General features: G+C 50.9%; 1 protein-coding gene across 1 annotated transcript; it reads left to right on the top strand.

Annotated features, from left to right (window-relative positions):
- The first annotated feature begins 862 nt into the window (after positions 1 to 862).
- Positions 863 to 19855, top strand: PLA2G4D (phospholipase A2 group IVD). The gene is made up of 19 exons (XM_006731713.3): positions 863 to 1859; positions 2049 to 2185; positions 2764 to 2895; positions 3625 to 3665; positions 4027 to 4069; positions 5389 to 5452; positions 5779 to 5915; positions 6657 to 6767; positions 6887 to 6924; positions 7104 to 7239; positions 7536 to 7672; positions 9297 to 9519; positions 15150 to 15267; positions 15606 to 15743; positions 15971 to 16078; positions 16220 to 16411; positions 16686 to 16852; positions 17507 to 17693; positions 18777 to 19855. Exons 1-19 carry the CDS (start codon positions 1685 to 1687, stop codon positions 19001 to 19003), a joined length of 2511 nt encoding a protein of 836 aa, XP_006731776.2. The 5' UTR covers positions 863 to 1684; the 3' UTR covers positions 19004 to 19855.
- Positions 19856 to 20626: the final 771 nt, after the last annotated feature.

The raw sequence follows: 20626 nt of genomic DNA, 5'->3' as shown, positions 1-20626 counted from the left end.
ATTATCTAGCAACTGCTTACTTTTTTGCTAAGCATTCTACAGGCATTAACACATTTAGCCTCTATTAATTAGTCCCACTACTTATGAGGAAATGGAAGTACTGAGAGGTTTAGTGACTTGTCCAGGGTCACACAGCAAGTAAGCAGGGGACCAAGGTTTAGATCCAAGATATCCTGGCTGGGAGCCTGCCTTGCCCACTCCACTCGACCTCCCCGAGTAATGACCCGTCATTGTATTTATTGTCACAGCCCATCCTATGGTGCTCTGTCTTGGTGATGGTTTTAGAGGTAATGAGAAATGGGGTTTCACCCTGGGAAAAATATCCTGCTAGGGGACAGTGGGCTTTCTGAGGTTGAGAGGCTCTTGATGACCAGAGAGAGAAATGGGCAACGATGCTTAAATTGGGCATGGTGACTGGCTGGAAAGGAACAGGTGGGGACACCTCGTAGTAGCCCCGGTGGGCTCTAGAGCCACCCACAGGCTGTGGTCTCAGGGATGAGGGGAGTCTGGGCTGCCTCTGTCCTTCCCCTGTCTTGGTGTGCACACGGAAGCTCAGCTCTGTCCAAGGCCCCGGGAGCCCAGCCAGCACTTTCTCTGTGGTGGGCAGTGATGGATCTGGGCGCAGGGAGGAAATAGAGCCAGGTGTCTCAAAAGCCGTAACATCTCTGCCATTTATAAGCTCTGGCTTAAGGCCCCTAGAGTCAAAATGTTGCCGGCAACCCTGGAGTTAATCCCCAAGAAGGGAGAAACCAGTGTGCCCTGGGGGGAGGAGGGGAAGGTGGGGGGGGCGGGGCGCGGAAATGTAGGAAGGTTGGGGTATCACATGTGCTCTTCCAGAAAGTTGACAGGAATGACAAAGACACTCAGCATGAAGGTGCAGGAGAGAGATGCAAGGACCCACAGGGCACCAGTCCTGAGTGGCTTTGCTGTGGCCTCATCATCCTTTAAATTTCTCTATGGGAATGGACAGTCTGCGGACACTGAGGCAACCCTCAGCAGACAGCACCTGTCCAGAGCCCAGACGGGTTCCTGGCAGGAGACTTCGGGGTCACAGGCACGGAGGGGACCGGTGACAGGAGGGCACAAAGCAGAAGAACTCTTGGGTTTCATCACAACACTGTTTCCCAGGACCCCGCAGGGCCGAATGTCGGTCCTGCAAGCCCAGTGCCGCCTCTGCCTCAGATGGCGGGGGCTTACCGTAAGAAACTGGTGCAGGGCACCCAGAAAGAGCAAACTATAGCTAGGCCTCAAGAAGAACAGAAACACAAGCACCCCACCCCGGGGTTCCAGGCAGTGGCAAGGACCTCAGCAGTAGGGATTTGAGGAGAGTCCCCTTGTGCCCTGTCCCCAGAAGGACTTGGCACACCCTATTTGCCTTCTGCTTTTCCTTCACCACCTCTGCTCCCTTTGCCCCCATGAGCCCGTGCCCACTCAGGTTCTGCTTCCTCCTCGCTGTGCTTGGCTGCGGGCTGACGTGGCCTCCCCAGGGTTTTAGTACATGTCCAGTGTGGTGACCATTCCTCGGTCCTCGTTTCCCTGTTGTCACCTCTACACTGTGCAATTCTGTCCCTGAAGGGGAGGGGGTCCCACAGATTCCACCCCCCGTTGGTCTGCCTGCCCTGACTGCTGCAGCCCAGGACCATGACCCCGAGGACGGTGGTGGGCAAAGGCTGTTTGCCCCCAAATGCCTGGCAGCATCACTGAGCTTGTGAGGAGAAACCTCAGCACAGAGGGGTGGGGCTGGAGCCCGAGCAGGAGGGACAGAGCAGTCTGTTTTTCTCTCCAGGGGGAGGCCTCTGCCTGCTGGCGGCTCACTGTGCGGGTCCTGGAGGCACGGAACCTGGGCTGGACTGACCTGTGTGAGTAACTATTTCCGGGGCTCTAGGGGTGTAGAGGTGACCAGGCCCTACAGGAAAGGCCCAGGTGAGAACTTGGGGGCTGGGCTGGGCTGCCCACAGTGGCCGCCAAGGTCATGGTAGGAACCTGGCGAGGCCCCTGGAGAGGAGTGTAAGGAATTCTCTCTTACCCTGTTCTCTTGACATTGCCAGTGAGTGAGGCAGACCCCTATGTGACCCTGCAGCTGCCAACTGTCCCTGGAACAAAGTTTAAGACCAAAACTATCACCAACACCAGTCATCCTGTATGGAATGAGACCTTCAGTTTCCTAATCCAGAGTCAGGTCAAGGTAAAGGCCAGGACCACCCACCTAAGGACCGGCTGTATCCTTCTTTCGGAGCACACCTTCCTCCAGGGCTCAGTCAGAGACACGGGGGAGGAGTGACTTTGTTCCCAGCCTGGGTGTGCGACGTGGGAGAGAACATTGATCCACCATGTGGCTGTGAGCCTGACCTCTGGCAAGTTGCTGGTCCTCTCTAAGCCCATCTGTGGAATGGAGGCAGTTAAGAATCCCTTCCTGATGGAGCTGTTATGAGGTTAAATGAGATAATGCATGGAAGACTCGTAACACAGCGCCTGGTACATACGGTGCCTTGGGAGACCCGCAAAGGGGGGGTGGTGTGCAATGGTGGGGAAATGCTGAAAGAATTTTATTTTTTATAAAAACAAAAATTAGCTGGGGCAGATTAGGAACTTTGTCAGATTTCCTTTTAGTGCTTTTAAGTTTTACTATTATTTTTATTTTGAAGTAAAAAGTGTGGAGGCATAATAATCTTTTCCGACCCTGGGCATCAAGTAAAGGCTCAACAGGTATGGAGTACAGTGATGAGTAAATAATGTGCTACGTTGCTGTTCTCGGGTCCCTAGAATGTTCTGGAGTTAAATGTCTATGATGAAGACTCAGTCCCGGAGGATGACGCCTGCTTCAAAGTTCTCTATGACGTCTCAGAAGTCGTCCCTGGGGAGCTGCTCCGGAAGACCTTCTCCCCTGGTCCCCAGGTGAGTGGGGAGTCCCACCCCTCTGCGCCCCACCCTTCAGCACTCCAGACTGAGGAAGTTACACAGCTTCTCCCTTCTGGAATGCTGCTGTGCTGATTGCGTTCACAGAAAGAGGGAAGCCCCTCCCAGAGATATTTACATTTTTAATAGGAAAGGAGAAGGCTTAACTAGACTGTTAACTAGACGGAAATCACTCAAAGCAGAGATTTTAGTCCACTCCGAGGAAGGTTTCTGGTGGTGGAGAACTTCCTATATCAATCAAAACCCAGCTCAGGGTAACTAACCCTTTGGGCAGTTGGGGGCTCCATCACTCCTGCTCACTGCTCTCTTGCGGTGCCCAAGGCCTGCTTTATGAAGGTCTCTGCTCCTTCTCCAGCAGGTGAAGGCTGAGGAATGGGAGGGCAGGGCTCTGGGGTCAGGTCCCCTTCAAGAGAAACAGGGGATGGGCCCTGGGCATCCTTAAGCCTCTTTTGGCTTGTGCTCCTCACCTCCTCCTTCAGCCCTGCCAAGGAGGGAGACCTGTTCCCTGCAGACTTATCAGCTGTGGTAACTTGGGCAGGCAGCCCGTCTTTTCCCCAATTCTCAATTTCTGCATCTGTAAAGTGGGAAGAATTGTAATACCGTGCCTCCCTGAAAGACTGCTCGAGATGTGACAATACAAGGTCAAAGAACTGTGTCAGCTGTGAAGATATGTATAAATGTTGATGAGTTGCTCATCTTTGATTTCAGGGGCAGGGGGAGCTGGATGTGGAGTTCCTGCTGGAAAAAACGTGAGTAATCATCACACAGCCCAGGGAGTGTCTCAGGACCCAGGCTTTATTTAAGGAAATCGTCTTTGACCCAGATTCTCTGTCCCTTGTGTCCCCACCCCTGCCAGTTTGGGTTGGGGGGGTTCCTCTTAGAGGAATGAGGAGAGGAATGTCACTGGTTCCTTGGCGCCACTCTCCCTGTCCTCACATTGCAGTCTTCAGAAGCACCTCCCTCACCCTGAATGGTATCCAGGACTTAGGGTCCCTTTGCATCACCCAGGGAGGCCCCAAGGGGGCTGGAGGCCGTGCTGTGAGGGGGCAGCTCAGGGCAGGGAGCGTTTGCCTTTGTCAGGCTGAGCTCCAGATGTTGTGATTTTTCCAGGTCAGACTGTCCAGAAAACCTCATCACCAACGACGTCCTTGTGGTAACCACCCTCCCCAGGCTTGTAAAGGGGAGCTGAGGGAGGGGCCCCAGAGCCGACACTGAGGTTGGGGGGTGCCAAAGGGACAGGCAGGGACAGAGCACTGTGGTAAGACCACTTCTGGCCTCCCAGCTGGGTGGTCACCGGGGGCGGTGGTCAGGGGCTGGGGGCTGGGAGCTGGGAGGGGCCGGGGCCTTAGGGGAACATGGAGAGAGGGAGGCCGAGGCTCTGCGGGGGGGGAGGTTCTGGCCCAAGGCTGGACGGCCGAGGGAGTGGGGGGGAATCGCGGGTGCTCCTGACAATGTTTCATCCCCTGTGATGGACTGCTAGTTCTTAGCCCCGGAAGGTGGTGGGCAAGTCACGCGAGCCAGGTCCCACTGGGGTGTTAGTACTGCAGCAGCAGAGGCTCGGAAGGAGTTTCCAGTGCGCTGCGTTTCCAACCTGGGGGCGCTGGGGTAGAGTCAGGGGGTCAGTCGGCTCCTCCTTGAGCCGGTGGAGAGTCCTGGTCAGCTCTTCGAAGACAGAGCAAGCTCCTGCAGCGGTCAGGAATGTGGTAAACAAGGCCCGAGAAGCTTTCCACTCAAAGGCTGCAGGCCAGCAATGCAGGCATGACCGGGGAGCAGGGCCGGGCCTAGTGTGAGGGAAGGCTGTTAGAGCCCCAGACTGAAGGAGGCCTCTACCCTCAGGGTTATACAAGGGCCTGCTTCATGGGCTAGTATTACTTTTACAAATGCACGTTAAAATCGTCATGCCTACAGCAGCTGCTTTTTATCTGAGGGTATGGAGACCAGTGGTGGGAGGCTAAACTCAGCCTGTGTGCGGGAGTCAGTCAGGAGCTGGGTGGACTGCGGGCGTCAGATGACATGCCTTACAGAGAATGCAGCGGGCTCCTTTGGCAAGCTGGTCAACTGGAGGACAGCCGGGAGATCATTCCATCATCCTGTAGACCAGTGGTTTGCATACTACTGTTTGGGAGCCGTTGTGGTAGGAAGGCACTCTCCAGGCTGAGCCCGCAGAGAAACACGGAGAAGAAAGAACGGTGCCTGAGGGCCGGGCGGCCTTCAGAGATCCCCCAAGTTTGGCAAATCTTTGAAAGCTGGGGGTGTGCACGGGGTGGAGGCGGGGCTCACCCAGCTGCTCCAGAACACCCGACTCAGCAGTCCTAGCAGATCAGAGGAAGGGGGTGGCCCTCCAATCCCATGCTGGACCCCGCTTCCTGTTCTGTGTGTGGTGGATTTGGATCCCTGGGGCTCAGAGGGTGAAGTTGAGGGGACCTCAGCTTCCCCTGCCGAGCCCCCGGCCCACGATGTGGTCTGCCCCAGGCCCGAGAGCTGTCCTGCCTGGATGTCTGTCTGGACAGCGCCAGGAGCGCGGCCACGGTCACAGGTGAGGCCAGCTCTCTGCTAGATGGGGTGGCTGGGACACCTGTGCGGGGCGGCAGGTGAGCAGCAGAGCAGAGCCTCTTTCTTACTCACACAGCATGAGGGTGACAGGTCTGTGGGCTCAAGGGTCCCCCTGACCTGAGGGAGGGTGTGTTGCAGGAGGTGGGAGTCCCATGGGGGCTGGGGAGGGCGCTCTCCAGAATCCTGTCTACCGTGGTCCAAACTCCCAGGTGTTGACCATGCCCGAGCAATACTGCCAGTTTCCTGGGGTCCCCGCTCGGATTCCTGGCTCTTGTTGCCCTTGTGCTAATCTGCCCACTCTCCGCCTAGATCAGGACAAGCTGGAGCTGGAGCTGGAGCTGAAGGGGTCCTATGAAGACACACAGACATCTGCTCTGGGCCCAGCCTCTGCCTTCCGCTTTCATTACATGGCAGCCCAAGAGGCCAACCTGAGCGCGCGTCTGAGGGTGGGTCTTGGCTTTGGAGCTCTCCCCGCCGTGGGCGCGGGCCCCTCTCAGGCCAACGCCAGGCCCCCGTGGGCTCGCCAGCCTCCCCCAGTGAAGCACCAAGCCCAGGAGCCTGGCGTGGGCCCGGGGACTGCCCTGCCTTGTCAGACTTGGTTTGAACCTTTCAATGGCGCCTGCATCAATACTCTTAGAAGAAATTCCCAGATCGGTGCCTCCAAGGCCCTGCACGGCCTGGCCCTTGCCCACCTCTGCTGCCTCACTTTGTTCCATGCTCCCCCTCTTTCATGATGCCCCAGCCATATTTATCTCTTCCTGCTTTCCCAACACGCCAAGGGCCTTCTGTGTTCTCCTCCGGCCCCTTTCAAGGCTGCTGCCTCCTTCTCTTCTTCCTCTTTTAGATCTCAGCTCAAAGGGCCCCTCTTGACTCCCCATCTTAAATAGACCCCACACACCCCACCTTTCGTTATTGTATCATATCACCCTGCTCATTTCCTTTACAACACTTTTTTCCCTTTGTAGCATTTGCTAACATCCGTTCACTACCTATTTTTTGATAAATTCAGATACATAATTCAGTTAGAACAAAAAATATCAGCAAGTATTTTAATAATTAGTAATTATAAGTATTATAATAACTGTAAATATTGTGCTTATTTTTACATTATCAGAGAGGGACTGTGTCTGTCTGGATCACTGTCTAGATACTCAGTAAGGTTTGGTTGAATGAATATTTCCCTCCAGAGCTCTGCAAGCAATGGCTGGAATTCAGACAAGTCAGCTGGGCACCTCACTGTGCCCCTGAGGTCCTTGGCTGTGGGAAAGGAAGTGACCTTTAACATTCCTGCCACAAATGTAAGTGGCCTCGACTGGATGGGAAGTGCCAGTGAGAATAAAGATGGGGCCCCCAGGGGGTACCCACATTCCCCTGAGGGTTGAGGATATTCTAGTCCAGACTCTTGCTTTGATTTCAGACCCCAAAAGTGAAGCTGCAGCTCAAGACTGAGGGCTGGTAAGAGACATTCATATCTGTGGGGGATGGCGTGGGGTGGTCGTGAGGCAGGGAGTGCTGTGGAAAGGGTGGCCCCTGGGGTTGGGAGCAGGGAGGTAATCTGGCAGCTGTCAGGGGCTTGGCCAGCCAGTGGCTGAGCTATGAAGTGCCCCTGACCCGTGGATCCTCTACTGCCCCAGCCCTAAGGAGCTGGCTGTGCACCTGGGCTTCGATCTATGCGCAGAGGAGAAAGCCTTCCTGAGCAGGAGGAAGCAAGTGGTGGCTAAGGCTCTCAAGCAGGCCCTGCACCTAGACAGAGACCTACAGGAGGATGAGGTTTGGGGGTACTGGGGAATGTGGGTGCAATACCTTGGACTGCCTTAAGGAAGTACCTGATTCCGCTGCCCTCTCCAGACGCTCCAGTCGCAGAGATGGGAGTGGCTGTGTGGGGGGTGGGGGTGAGCTTTGGGGTTCTCACTCCTTTTCAGGCCCTGTCCAGGACCAAGAGCTGTTACTTCCTGGGGGAGGGGCTGGGTGCTAGGTCTAACCCCGACTCCATCAGGCCCTGGCCCCGAGGTCCCTTCCCCACATCCTGGTCCTGGTTAAGCCAGCCTGTGTCTGTGTCGGTCCAGGTCCCTGTTGTGGGCATCATGGCCACAGGAGGAGGTGCCCGGGCCATGACCTCTCTCTATGGCCACCTGTTGGCCCTGCAGAAGCTGGGCCTCCTGGACTGTGTGACCTACTTCAGCGGCATCTCAGGCTCTACGTGGTGAGGGCCATAGGGACTGGAAGAGCAGAGATGATCAGGTCCCAAAGGGGAATGGAGTAGACACCGGGGAACCCCTCTGTGTGTGGAAGCCAAGTGGGTCTAAGCAGTATAGTCTGGTGTGTGTCAGGTGGCTTTCTCAGAAGGGAGGAAGTAGATATTACAGAGGTCCTCCTGTGAGAGAGGCGTTGGGGGACACCATTCCATGCTACTGGAGAGGCCCAAGGCAGCTGATTCAGGAGGAGCTGGGGTCTGAGTCTCTGCCTCACCACTTACTGGGCAACTGATTTCCTCTGATTCTCAGTTGACTCATCTCCAGAACGGGGGTGATAGTAGTACTTATCCCACAGGATTGTCCTGGGGCAGCCCAAGTAAAACACTTACCTTGTCTGACATGTACCAGGAACTCCAAGTCGGTAGCTCTTTTTTCTTTAAACATTATTATCTCATTTAAATCCTTGTAACACTCTCTAGGGTAGTTTCTTTTGCTATCCCTATAGTATAGATGGAGAAATTTAGATGAAGAGATACTATCTTACCTCTTACCTAAAGACAACATTGCCTCCCTATAACCCCACCCTGCCTATGATGAGGTGGGACTTTTCACTGTTAGAGATTCGTTCCTTTGAGTCTTATTGAAATGTGACTTTAAGGAGTAAAAGGAGAGTAAACTCAGAGGACTTTAGGTGACAGCTGTTGACAAGCAGAGTCTTAAAGGCTTCAGGACAGGCCCATGAAGATGGGTGTAGAGTCTAGATCTGTTCTGTACAATGCAGTAGCCACTAGTCAGATGTGGTTATTGACCACTTGAAATGTGGCTAGTCTGAATTGAAATGTGTTATATAGATAAAATACACAGGGAATTTCGAAGACTTAGCTAGAAAAAATATAAATTTATGTTAATTTTTTACATTGATTACATGTTGAAATGAGAATTTTTAGATATACTGAATTAAGACAATACTATTAAAATTAAATTTTAAGGGGCGCCTGGGTGGCTCAGTTGTTAAGCGTCTTCCTTCAGCTCAGGTCATGGTCCCAGGGTCCTGGGATGGAGCCCAACATCAGGCTCCCTGCTCAGTGGGAAGCCTGCTTCTCCCTCTCCCACTCCCCTTGCTTGTGTTCCCTCTCTCACTGTGTCTCTCTCTGTCAAATAAATAAATAAAATCTTTTTTTTTTTTTAAAGATTTTATTTATTTATTCATGAAAGACAGAGAGAGGGAGCGAGAGGCAGAGGGAGAAGCAGGCTCCCAAGGAGCAGGGAGCCCGATGCGGGACTCGATCCCAGGACCCTGGGATCATGACCTGAGCCGAAGGCAGATGCTTAACCATCTGAGCCACCCAGGCGCCCCAAATAAATAAAATCTTTAAAAAACTTTTTTATTGCCCTCTTCTTACTTTTCCAAAATGTGGTTACTAGGAAATTTCAAATTACATCTGTGGTTCACATTATATTTATATTGGATAGGGCTGATCTGAAAGAAAACCCCGAGACACATTTTCCAGATGGGCAGGGCCTTGGCTGCAGGATCACCACATTGGGAGAAGTGGGAGGGTGGGAAGGAGATGTTGCAGCGAGCCAAGGTGGGCCTCCGCCCCCCACCATACTGTCCCTTTATTCTCCCAGGGCAATGGCCCACCTCTACGGGGACCCTGAGTGGTCACAGAAGGACCTCGAAGGACCCATCAAATATGCCAGGGAGCACCTGGTCAAGAGCAAGATGGAGGCCTTCTCCCCAGAGCGCCTTGCGAGCTACCACCAAGAGCTGGAGCTGCGGGCCAAACAGGGCCACCCCACGACTTTTGTGGACCTGTGGGCTCTCGTGCTGGAGTTCATGCTGCACGGCCAGGTAGGGCACCAATGCTGGCAAGGCGCAACGTGCGTGCACCTGCAGCGCTGGGACAGCCTCGCAGTTAGCTACTGCGCATGCGCATTTCCTACAGGGTGAGGGAGGCTGGGATCTGTGGGGCAAGGGCACGGGGATCGCAGTGTCTCAGTGTCTACTGTACTTTGGGATGCTGCCTTTTTGAGTCAGGCTATTTTTCAGTTCTTTGCCATGAAACAGAGATTTCTATATCTCTCAAGAGCTTAGGGACGAGTCAATGCCAAAGTCAGTTAAGCAAACAAAACTTTCACATTATGTTTAAGTGTCAGTGAGATTGCTCGAATAATTTTTATTTTATTAATACTGCAATATAGAATGTCTTCTTCTTCTATATCTTCATGATAGTGTTAAAAGCACAGACTCTGGAGCCAGATTCCCCAGGTTTAATCTCAGTGCCCCTTACTAGCTATGTGTTCTTTCGCCAGTTACTGATCTCTCCGTGCCTCGGTTTTCTCATCTGTTCAGTGGGGACGAGTGAGAATAGTACTTACCTCACAGGCTTGTTGTGAACACTCAGTGGTGCTTTGGCATAGAGTTAGCATTGTTAGCTATTATATTTCTTTCTTTTTTTAGAGATTTTATTTTATTTATTTGAGAGAGAGAGAGATAGCAAGAGAGAACACAAGCATGGGGGGAGAAGAAGAAGTTGGCTCCCGGCTGAGCAGGGAGCCTGGGATCATGACCTGAGCGGAAGGCAGAGGCTTAAACCTTGGAGCCACCCAGGTGCCCCAGCTATTATATTTCTTTACTGTTTATTGTAATGCCATGAAGACCAAACTGAGCAGATACACTTTTTATAACTTGCTTCTTTAAGGAAAGTTTAGTAAGTCCACTGTTAATCTTACATTAACTGATACAATTATTAAAATCAGTTATTTTTTTCCCACTATTGTTTTACCACAGATAATTATCTGAACATTTCTTTTGAAGCATTTGAAACAACTAAAACACACAAAAAAGTATCTTTAACATTCATAATAAAAAAGTAAACTATCAAATATATTAGCAGAGGAAGGATTCTTACCTTTCTTATCTTTGGGTATCAGGAGTTTGACCAAGAAAGATTATCATGTAAACTAACCAAAAATGAATTTGCTTTGGATTTTTTCCTTTAAATGTTATTCTTGCTGGTAAGAACAATGCTACATGGAAATTACCAACCATTCTTATTTTTTATGTATTAGTTTACAAAAATAATATTTATCATTAAATATTATAATAATCTTCAGACCTAAGAAAATGCATAAAGCATAAAGAATAATGTAATGAATATGCACAATCTCACCAACCAGTCTAAGAAATAGTATGTTACAGAAAGAATTGAAGCCCCCCTGTGGATGCCTCCCCAGTCCCATATCATCACATGCATATCTTCAGTCTGTATACATGATTGTATCATGTAATACATAACATATAATTACATAACATACTTTATTTACCTCTGTTATATATTTTATTGTATATACCTTTTATTATACATCCTTAAGAAAAATACAATGTTACTTGCACAGATGGTTTCAAACAAGTCTCCTTGTGCACAAATGTTAGAGATTCTCTGAGCCTCCAAGATACATACCCAGGAGTGGGATTGTTAGGCAGATGGGTACTTGTATCTTCAGCTTTCCTGCCTATTGCCAAATCATTCTCCAAAAAGGTTTCATTAATTCACACTCCCACCATCAGTGTATCATCGTTTCTTTTTCTCTACATGCTCTTCAGACTTTTAGTTTTTTGTTCATTTTATGGGTGTCATACAAAATTTTATTGTGGCTTTCCATTTCCTTGATTTTTAGTGAGACTGATCTTATTTTCAAGTATATTTGTCATTGGGACTTCCTCTTCCATGGATTACCTACTCAAGTCCTTTTCCATTTTTCTGTTAATTCATCTTTAATATTATTTTGTGGGAGCTCCTTATAGATTCTGGATATTAATCCTTTATGAGTTCCACTAGATTTTGATGCATAATTTTAATATAACCTGGTGTATCATTCTTTTCCTTTATGGTCTGTGCTTTGAGAGTCTCCCTAGAGAAATCTTTCCCTCTCCTAAAGTTATAAAATATCTTCCTATGTATCCTTATAAAAGTTTTAAAGATTTGTTTTTCACAATTAGGAATTTAATCTTTAATATATCTTCAGGTATGTGAACACAAACCCTGTTTTATTTTTTTTTCCATATGGATTGCAAACTTTCCGAATATCACTTATACCTTTTTCTCCACAAATCTGCATTACTACTTGTGTCCTGTGTCAGCTTTCATATATTCATGGGACACTTCCTGAGCTCTCTTCCATTCCAGTGGGGCTGATTCTCTAATATGTGCCAAGACTGCACTGGTTTAGAGACTCTACGGTAGTAATGCATGCTGGTATCTGATAGGGCAGGTTTACCCCCATTCACCACCTTGGTTTTTCTCAGAATTACCCTGGCTTCTTTTGGCCCTTTGCTCTTCTATACGTGTAATAGAATCAGCTAGTTATGTTTCACGGGAAATGTTAGCATTTTTATTGAGGGGTGCCTGGGTGGCTCAGTTGGTGAAGCATCAGACTCTTGGTTTCAGCTCAGGTCATGATCTCAGGGTCCTAGGATGGAGCCCCATGTGGGGCTCCCTGCTCAGGGAGGAGTCGGCTTATCTTCCTCTCTCTCTGCCCCTCCCCTCCATGCGCACGCGTGCTCTCTCAAATAAATAAATAAATCTTTTTAAAAAAAAGAATTTTTATTGAAATGGCATTTAATTTATAAAACCAATGTAACTACTTGAAGTATTTTTACTTTATTAATATATCCTGTGTATTCTTTAGATCTGTATTTTAAGTTTATGTTCAGTTGTGAGGGTATTGTGTTTTATTAATGAGTGTTCTGCCTGGTAGTGACAATTAATTACTGTAGAGTTGGGAGAAGCTTGTTTTAACAGTTTACTTTATGAGGTGCTAAAAAATGCAGTTTGATCCAAAGCTATAAAGAAGACTTTTATTTAATTACCATTTGATCCTTCAGTAATGACTTAATGCATGGTATTATCTACAAGGTTTAGAGTCTTTTTTTAAAAGACAAACTTAATAAGGTTTAGGATGTTTTTGGTTCAGAAGAAATCTTGTGGTATTACTGAGCAAACAATGCATCCTTAAAAATGAGCACCCATGTGGTTTTAAAAATTTTGTCTCAATATTAAAGCTTTTCAAATATTCTTTTTTTTTTAGTTATTATGCTTTATCTCTTAAAGCTAACATTCATTATATGCTTTTTTAAATAATTCTTTAATCAGACAAATTTTTTTTTAAGATTTTATTTATTTATTTGAGACAGAGAGAATGAGAGAGAGCACATGAGAGGGGGGAGGGTCAGAGGGAGAAGCAGACTCCCTGCCGAGCAGGGAGCCCGATGCGGGACTCGATCCAGGGACTCCAGGATCATGAACTGAGCCAAAGGCAGTCGCTTAACCAACTGAGCCACCCAGGCGCCCTAATCAGACAAATTTAGTGTGTATTTCAAATTTAAGTTTTTGGGTAAAAGCATTTATTATCTCTATTTTATGCTAATGTACAACTCCAAAAGTCATTTTAAATGTCAGAAAATATAACTCCATAAGAAATAACAATTTCATTAATATTATTATTACAGAAATAGTGTACCCTGAACTTTATACAGAACTTTATTAGTCTACACACTTCTATAATATTGCTTCAGTTTTTGTTAAAAGAAAAAGTGCTTGTAAAATATACCAGTTATAATCAGTGCTTCTCAAACTATGTCTTTCAAACTTTTTTCTTTAATCTTTTGCTGACAAGCACTGAACTGCTTAGAAGCTGCTCACCACTCCTCAGGAGGAAACTCATAGCTTTTCTCTTGCCTTTTCCTGAGTTAAGAAGGTCTTACATGTTTTTCTTCACTTCTGGCCAAAAAGGTTTTGCCATTAGTACCCCCTGCCCATACAGTGCCTAGACCATGTCAACATATGGTCAACACCACACCCAGCCCCCACACCTCAGGGGCACCCTTGAGTCATCATCAGAGGGGCGCTCTGCAGGGTTGGGGATGCTCATTTGGAAACGGGGGGCCTGGAGATCCAGAGGCCTGCCACCACTGGTGAGCTATTAAAAGGAAAAAGAATACTGGGTATTTCAGTAGATGGAGGGATGTGCTGACCCTTTTCCCCCAGGTCAGAAATGGTGCATCTGGAGTAAAAGATCACATTTCCCCTCATCTTACATGTCCAAAGAGCAGGCAAACAGGATTCCTGAATAAAAAGACTTTGAGAAGGGAAATCGCAGTTATTAATCAAGGTCCGCCCCACTTCAGTATGTACATCCACTCACACCTGCAGGACTGACTTGTAGCTATGATGCATAGCGCCAGGGGCTTGAGCCACATTGGGGGATTTTTCCTGTGGGTTCCCTATAACTCAGGTCCTATAGGGTACCCCTGCGGAACTAGGGGGAAAGATGACCCATCAGTGACAGAGGTCTTTGGGAGGAAGAAGTACACTGGGGCCTTGCCACGGGTGTGGGAGGGGGACTCCTCATTGGAAAGGTGGGGCTAGAATCCTGGGACACACACCTGGCTGATCATCAGAATTACCTGGGGAGATTGAAGAAACAGATTCCTCAGTGAGAATCTGCTGATTCTCAGAAGTAACCTATTAATCGATTTAGCACATCCTCTAGGTAAATCAGATGATAAGGGCGAATTGGGCGGTCTGGGAACCCCTAGGTCTAGCTGCTGAGTGAGGTGCCTTCCAGTTCAGAGAGCCCGAGAGAGGGATTGTGCATCTGTGGTACACGTTCCACCCCGTCAGAAGCAGCCATGGCCTGTGGCGGGCTCCTTCCACCATTAACCTTGCTGACGCTGGACAGGAACCCTATTGGCGTCTTTGGTCCGGGATACGAGACCTTTCTGTGCCCCTAGAACTCTGGGAGGCTCTCCCAAAAGGCAAGCCATAGTCCCTGCCATCAAGGCAGAACTTGGTGTTCCATTGACGAGAAAATTGGAAACAGAGGCAAGAATAAACAATGGGGTACAACATCATACTGTGCAAAGCAGGAAAGAGGGGGGCAGGTAAGGGGGAGGCAAGGATGCCCGGAAAGCATTCTGGAGGGGCCGAGAATTGGACTGCATTCGTGTGAATCTAGAAGAGGCAGCCCATCCCCTGACAGAGCTTATGGTGTATACTAAAATGGGATTCCTGTGTCCTTTCTGGAAAGCAGTGTGTGTGTGTGTGTGTGTGTGTGTGTGTGTGTCTTTGTGTCTGTGCATCAGGGTCCACATCCCCTCCACCCTTCAACCCATAAAGATGGGGCCAAGGACCGCAGGAGCAGAGGTGGGGGTCACTATTGACACCATAGTCCTTGTGAACGGCATTCTCTTGAGATATGCAGTGCACAACCTCCATAGCCCTCCATGGCGACCCTGCATCTGGTCAGAATATGGGGGTGGGAGTGGGAACTGGATGAGTGCACCCACCCATGCCACCCAAATTCCAGTGGAGAGCTGCCTCACCCTCAGGCTGTGCCCCTCCTCCACCCAGTCCTGGTGGAGCTGCTGCCTCTAGGGCGCTTCCAACCACACCTAGGCCCTCATGCCTCCCACCGCAGGTGATGGATCAGAAGCTGTCGGAACAGAGAGCCGCACTAGAGCAGGGCCAGAACCCTCTACCCCTCTACTTGAGCCTCAATGTCAAAGAGAACAATCTGGAGACCCTCGACTTCAAGGGTACAGTCTTCAGGCCCGTCCACGTAACCCTCCAACATACATACACACCTCCTGTGCACCCTGCGGGTCTTCAGAGAATTGAAACAGGAAACTCCTACACAGATTGCTCAGCCTTCTGGAAGGGAGGCGGTTCTGATGAGCTGATGAGCCAGACAGCAGAGCTCACTGTCCTGGTGGTGGAGGTGGTGGGGATGTGGTCAAGGGGCTGGATGGAGGGAGTCAGCCAGGCAGGGAGAAGGGTGGGGCTTGCTGGGGGCAGCATCTTTGGCCTCTGTCAGAGCTGGGGCTCCCCCAGCCCACTCTCCTTTCATTCCCGCCTCTCACTCCTGTTCCCATAGAGTGGGTGGAGTTTTCCCCCTACGAGGTGGGGTTCCTGAAGTATGGAGCCTTCGTCCCTAGCGAGCTCTTCGGCTCTGAGTTCTTCATGGGGCGGCTGATGAGGAGGCTCCCTGAGTCCCGGATCTGCTTTCTGGAAGGTGAGTGGTGGTTACTCCGAAGATTCTGGCCGGTCCTGGGCCAGGCCTCCCTGACTGGACGTGATTCCTGTAGCCGGGTCTGGCAGAGCCCCTGGGGTGGGGCGCCACCGGGGTGGGGCTGTGGGGAAGAGCCACTGTCCAAGCAGCCCACCTGCCTCCCATTTTCCATCCCCGCCCTCCGCGTGATGGGAGGCCGAGGCTGACTTTTGTGGGGGTTTGGCCTTCAGGTATCTGGAGCAACATTTTCTCCCTGAACTTGCTGGATGTCTGGTATGACCTCCTCAGCTCTGATGACACCCGGAAGCAGCACATCAAGGACAAGATCAGGAACGTGGGTAAGAAGCCGGGCTGGAAGGGGAGCCTGGGATGAGCGCCTTCCTCTTCAGATGCTTGGGGGAGGGGCACTCTCCGAGGGGAAGCAGGGCCAGGCATTTCCAGGCCTCTCACTGGACCAAGGTCTGTTTCTCTGAGCCCAGAGGAGTCTCCTGCCTCCTTGAGGACCTCCTCACGGCTGGAGGCCTCATGGCTGCAGCCCGGGACGGCCCTGGCCAAGGCGTTTAAGGGCTTGCTGACAGGCAGGCCACTCCACCAGCACAGCTGCAACTTCCTCCGGGGCCTCCAGCTGCACAGGGGCTACTACAGCCAGAAAGACTTCTCAACCTGGGCAGGTAAGGGCCCCCGCCGTGTCTCCGCAGGGAGCAAGCTTGGGCTCCCAGGGGGGACGTGGACCGTGGTTAGGACTGGCAGAGGACTTGGGGGGTGGGTCACAGCATCCCCTTCTGGGGTTGGCCTGCAGAGGTCTTGGGAAGGGCTGGGGTGGCGTGTGCCTACAGAGAGTGACGCCAGAGGACAGAAGGGGACATGGAGGCAAATGCAGTGTGAAGGGTAGAAGACATGTGGCAGAGTGGCTGTCCCCTGACTCTTACCTGCCTCCCCCATCAGACTGCCAGCTAGACTCCACCGCTAGCCAGCTGACCCCTCAGGAGCCCCGGCTCTGCCTGGTAGATGCCGGCTACTTCCTCAACACCAGCTGTCCCTCCATGTTCCGGCCAGGCCGCAGGCTGGACCTCATTCTCTCCTTCGACTACTCCCTACCCTCACCCTTTGAGGTGCCTCTCGTTGCCCCATGGAAACCCCAGACACCCTGCAGCCAGGCCATGCTCCAGGGGCCACTGACCCTGACCTCCTGGGTCCCCAAGGGGAGGGAAGGGTGACAGGCTCTGACTCACAGACTCCTGCCAGGGCCCTTGGTTGGGAAGGGCTGTGGAGGTGCTGGGGCCCTGGGCTCCCAGGACAGGTGGACAGGGAAGAAGCTCGCTGCGCCCACCCCAAGAAGAGCAGCTAGATGAAGCTGGAAGGAGACCCTGGCCTGTCCACATCCATCCCCTCAGGGCCTCCCTGGGCACTCAGGAGCAGGGCGGGCTGGGGGCAGGAATAGGGCCCTGGTATACAAGTGGGTCCCCTACTGAGGTCTCCAGGCTCTGGGATTTGCATAACCTGCAACAGAATCCCAAATGGAAGCAGGGGTGCTAGGTCTGTGCCTCTCCTAAAGATATTAACCAAACAACATGGCAGACTGCTGGAATCCTTTGCCTCCCTCCGAGGAGGCACCATGTATCTTAACTGGACCACACAGGGGCCAGGACCAGGTTGTCCTGACACTGAGCAGTCAGTTGGGCTGGAGCTCTAGCATTTTCTAGACCACTGACCTGAGACGACCAGGAAGTAGCCAGTTCTCTCTGGGCCCCCCTCCCCCCAACCAGGTGCTGCAGCAGACTGAGGTGTACTGCCGGGCCCGGGGACTGCCATTCCCTCGAGTGGAGCCCAGCCCTCAGGACCAACGCCAGCCGCCAGAGTGCCACCTCTTCTCAGACCCCTCCTGCCCCGATGCCCCGGTCCTGCTGCACTTCCCGCTGGTCAACGCCTCCTTCAGGGACCACTCAGCCCCAGGTAAGGCATCCCCTCCCTTCCCCACGGCCTGGCAGCCTGACCCTCAGAGGCACTGCCTGCATCCTTCCCAGTGCTCCCGCGGCTGGTGGAGGGAGGGGGTTCTCAGGCCAGTCCCACCCTGCTCTGGACACAGCAGTGTGCTGGTCTCTGTGGGGATGCCACATCCCTGCAGGGGCTCTCTGCTAGCAAAGTCACCGTGCTGCTGTCCTGTCATGACCCCAGGCTCCTATGGCCCCCGCCGCCCCCAGCTGCACCTGGGCTCTTCTGCTCTCCTGTTCTGGGGTGGTATGTGGGAATCCCTGCTTCCAGAGGCCTTCCTGCGCTGTCCCCGTCTGCAGCCGTCTCCACCCCTGCTTGGGCACCACGTTGTTGGAGGCCTAGGCAGCCAGGACGGAGAGGCCCCGGGCCCCGGGCTCTCAGATTTCTCCTGACACTACCTGGGATTCCAGTTGGCTTCTCCCCTCCCACCCCAGCCCAGCCTGTGGTCTTTTCTCGGGAAGGTGGGCCTCTACTCTGGGGTCCCTGAAATGTAAACCCTCATCACATGCCAACTGGTCAGCCCTTTCTGGTGGGGAAGCCTCACTTCTGCTTTTGTCTGTTATTCTTGGCTTCCTGGTTCCCGCTCTAATTCCAAACCTTCCAGCTTTACCCTTAACAGGCTCAGCCCCCATCTTAGAATTCTCTCTTTCTCTCTTTCTCTGTCCAACGAAGACTGGTTCTTAAAAAGCAAAAATCCCTTTGGTTTTCAGACTCTTGTTTCCATCATGTGTTTTAAGAATCCTTCACTAAGCTGACTGACTGTGGTCCAGCTGTTTCCATCTTGACCCTGAAGGTGAAACAGACATACTGTCGGGTTGCCTCAAAAGTGGGAGTGCATTGCCACAAGGAAATGTGGGGAGCAGCAAACCCTTCATGTCTCAAAATAGTACCCTACTATCTGCATTTCTATTTCTGGGCAAAGGACACAGAGGGCTGGGAGGAAAGTGAGGAGCAGCCCACCCCTGTGCCCAGCCACAAGGCTTCCTTCTGCCCAGCTCTGGAGGCCTCTGGGTCCTGCTCCTAACCCCTCTCACCCCTGGGCAGGTGTCCGGCGCAGCCCTGCAGAGCTCCCAGCTGGCCAGGTGGATCTCACTGGGACCACCTCACCCTACTCCCTGTTCAACATGACCTACAAGGAGGAAGACTTTGATCGCCTGCTGCAGCTTAGTGACTATAACATACGGAACAGCCAGAGCATCATTCTGCAGGCCTTGAGAACTGCTGTGAAGCACCGGGCCCTGGGGGCCAGGCCTCCAGCAGCACAGAAGTGAGGCTGCTCAGGGACCCCAGCACTCTGACGACCCTCTGCGGGCTGGGGGCTTAACCCAAGCTCAGCTAGGCATGGCCACAGCCCTCGCTGGGCTGGGGTTCCCGGGCTGTCCAGGCCTGGGCCTCCTCTGCAGCGGGTCTCACGGCCCCCCAAGTTCTCCCTCACCTTCATCACTGGCTTGAGAGGAGCTGAAAGTAAACTCCTCGCCAGACCAATGTGCAGCATATAGCTGGTCCGACCAGACAAATGTTCACATGTGATGACTTTCGTGCCAAGCCAAACGGATTTGGGGTACCAGCTACAGATGTCAGACCAGGCGTGGGGACAGGCAGGGCAGGGTCCTGACTGAGAGGTGGCTCCAGGCATCAGGAATCACACTGTGTCCTGAGAGTCTCCTCTTCGACTCCTCCTCCTCTTTCTCACTCTTCTTTTATACTATCTTCAAGCAACCTTAGTGACATATAATCCACATACCATATAATTCATCCTTCTAGAGAGTACGATTTGATGGCTTTTACTATGTATTCACAGTGTTGTGCAAACCTCCGCACAGTCATTTTGAGAAGATTTTCATCACCCACAAAAGAAACCCCTCACCCCTTAGCTGTCAACCTCAACCCTCCCTCCCCAGCCCTAGGCAACCACTAATCTACTTTCTGTTTCTATAGATTTGCGTATTGTGGACATTTCCTGTACATGGAATCATACAATATGTGGCCTTTTGTGTCTGGCTCCCTTCACTCAGCATGATGCGTGCAAGGGTCATCCACGTGGGAACGGGCATCAATGCCTCATCCCTTCCTATGGCTGAATAAAATTCCCACACTTTACCTGATGGTCATTGGGTAATGGACACTTGGGTTGTTTCCAATCTTTGGCTGTTCTGAATAAGGCTGCTATGAACAATCATGTACAAGTCTGTATGTGGACAATGGTTTCCATTCTTTTGCATGTCTACCTAGGAGTGCACTTGCTGGATTATAATGTAATCCTCTGCTTCACCTTTTGAGGACCTGCCAGCCCATTCCCAAGCTGTTGCCCCATTTTCCGTTCCTGTCGGCCTGTCCAGGGCTCCAATTTCTCCACGTCTTAGCCCACACGCTATTGTCTGCCTTTTGATTTCAGTCATCAGAGTGGGTGTAAAGTGGTATCTTATCAGCATTTCCCTGATGACTAATGATGTTAGGGACCTTTTCACATACTGTAGGCCTTTTGTAGATCTTCTTTAGAGAAATGTCTATGCAGATCTTTTGCCCATTTTCATTGGATCATGTGTTTTTTTTATTATTGTTAAGAGTTCTTTATATTTTTTAGATACAAATCCCTGATCCAATGTATGATTTGCAGTTTTTCTCCTAATCTGTGGGCTGCCTTTTCACTTTCCTGAGGATATCCTTTGAAGCACAGAAGCTTTCTTATTTTGATGCTGCCATTTATATTTTCTTTTGCTACTTGTGCTTTTGGTGTCGTATTTAAAAAAACCATTGTCTAATCCAAGGTCATGAAGATTTACACCTATTTTCTTCTAATGCTTTATGGCTTTAGCCCTTACATTTAGGTCTTTGATCCATTTTGAGTTAACTCTTGTATACAGTGTGAAACAGGGGTTCAACTTCATTCTTTT

The sequence above is a fragment of the Leptonychotes weddellii genome, chromosome 9 (assembly GCF_054177405.1).
Source record: "Leptonychotes weddellii isolate Sample4059 chromosome 9, ASM5417740v2, whole genome shotgun sequence".
NCBI classification, from domain to species: Eukaryota; Metazoa; Chordata; class Mammalia; order Carnivora; family Phocidae; genus Leptonychotes; species Leptonychotes weddellii.
This window is presented reverse-complemented; position numbering and strand designations above follow the sequence as displayed.

What these genes read in the sequence shown, in the direction of transcription:
- PLA2G4D (XM_006731713.3), top strand. Translation starts at nt 1,685, where the DNA reads ATGCCTGGCAGCATCACTGAGCTTGTGAGGAGAAACCTCAGCACAGAG. An exon ending in GAGTTCCTGCTGGAAAAAAC is followed by an intron (nt 3,666 to 4,026) that starts GTGAGTAATCAT and finishes TGATTTTTCCAG; the next exon opens with GTCAGACTGTCCAGAAAACC. An exon ending in GGCATCTCAGGCTCTACGTG is followed by an intron (nt 7,673 to 9,296) that starts GTGAGGGCCATA and finishes TTATTCTCCCAG; the next exon opens with GGCAATGGCCCACCTCTACG.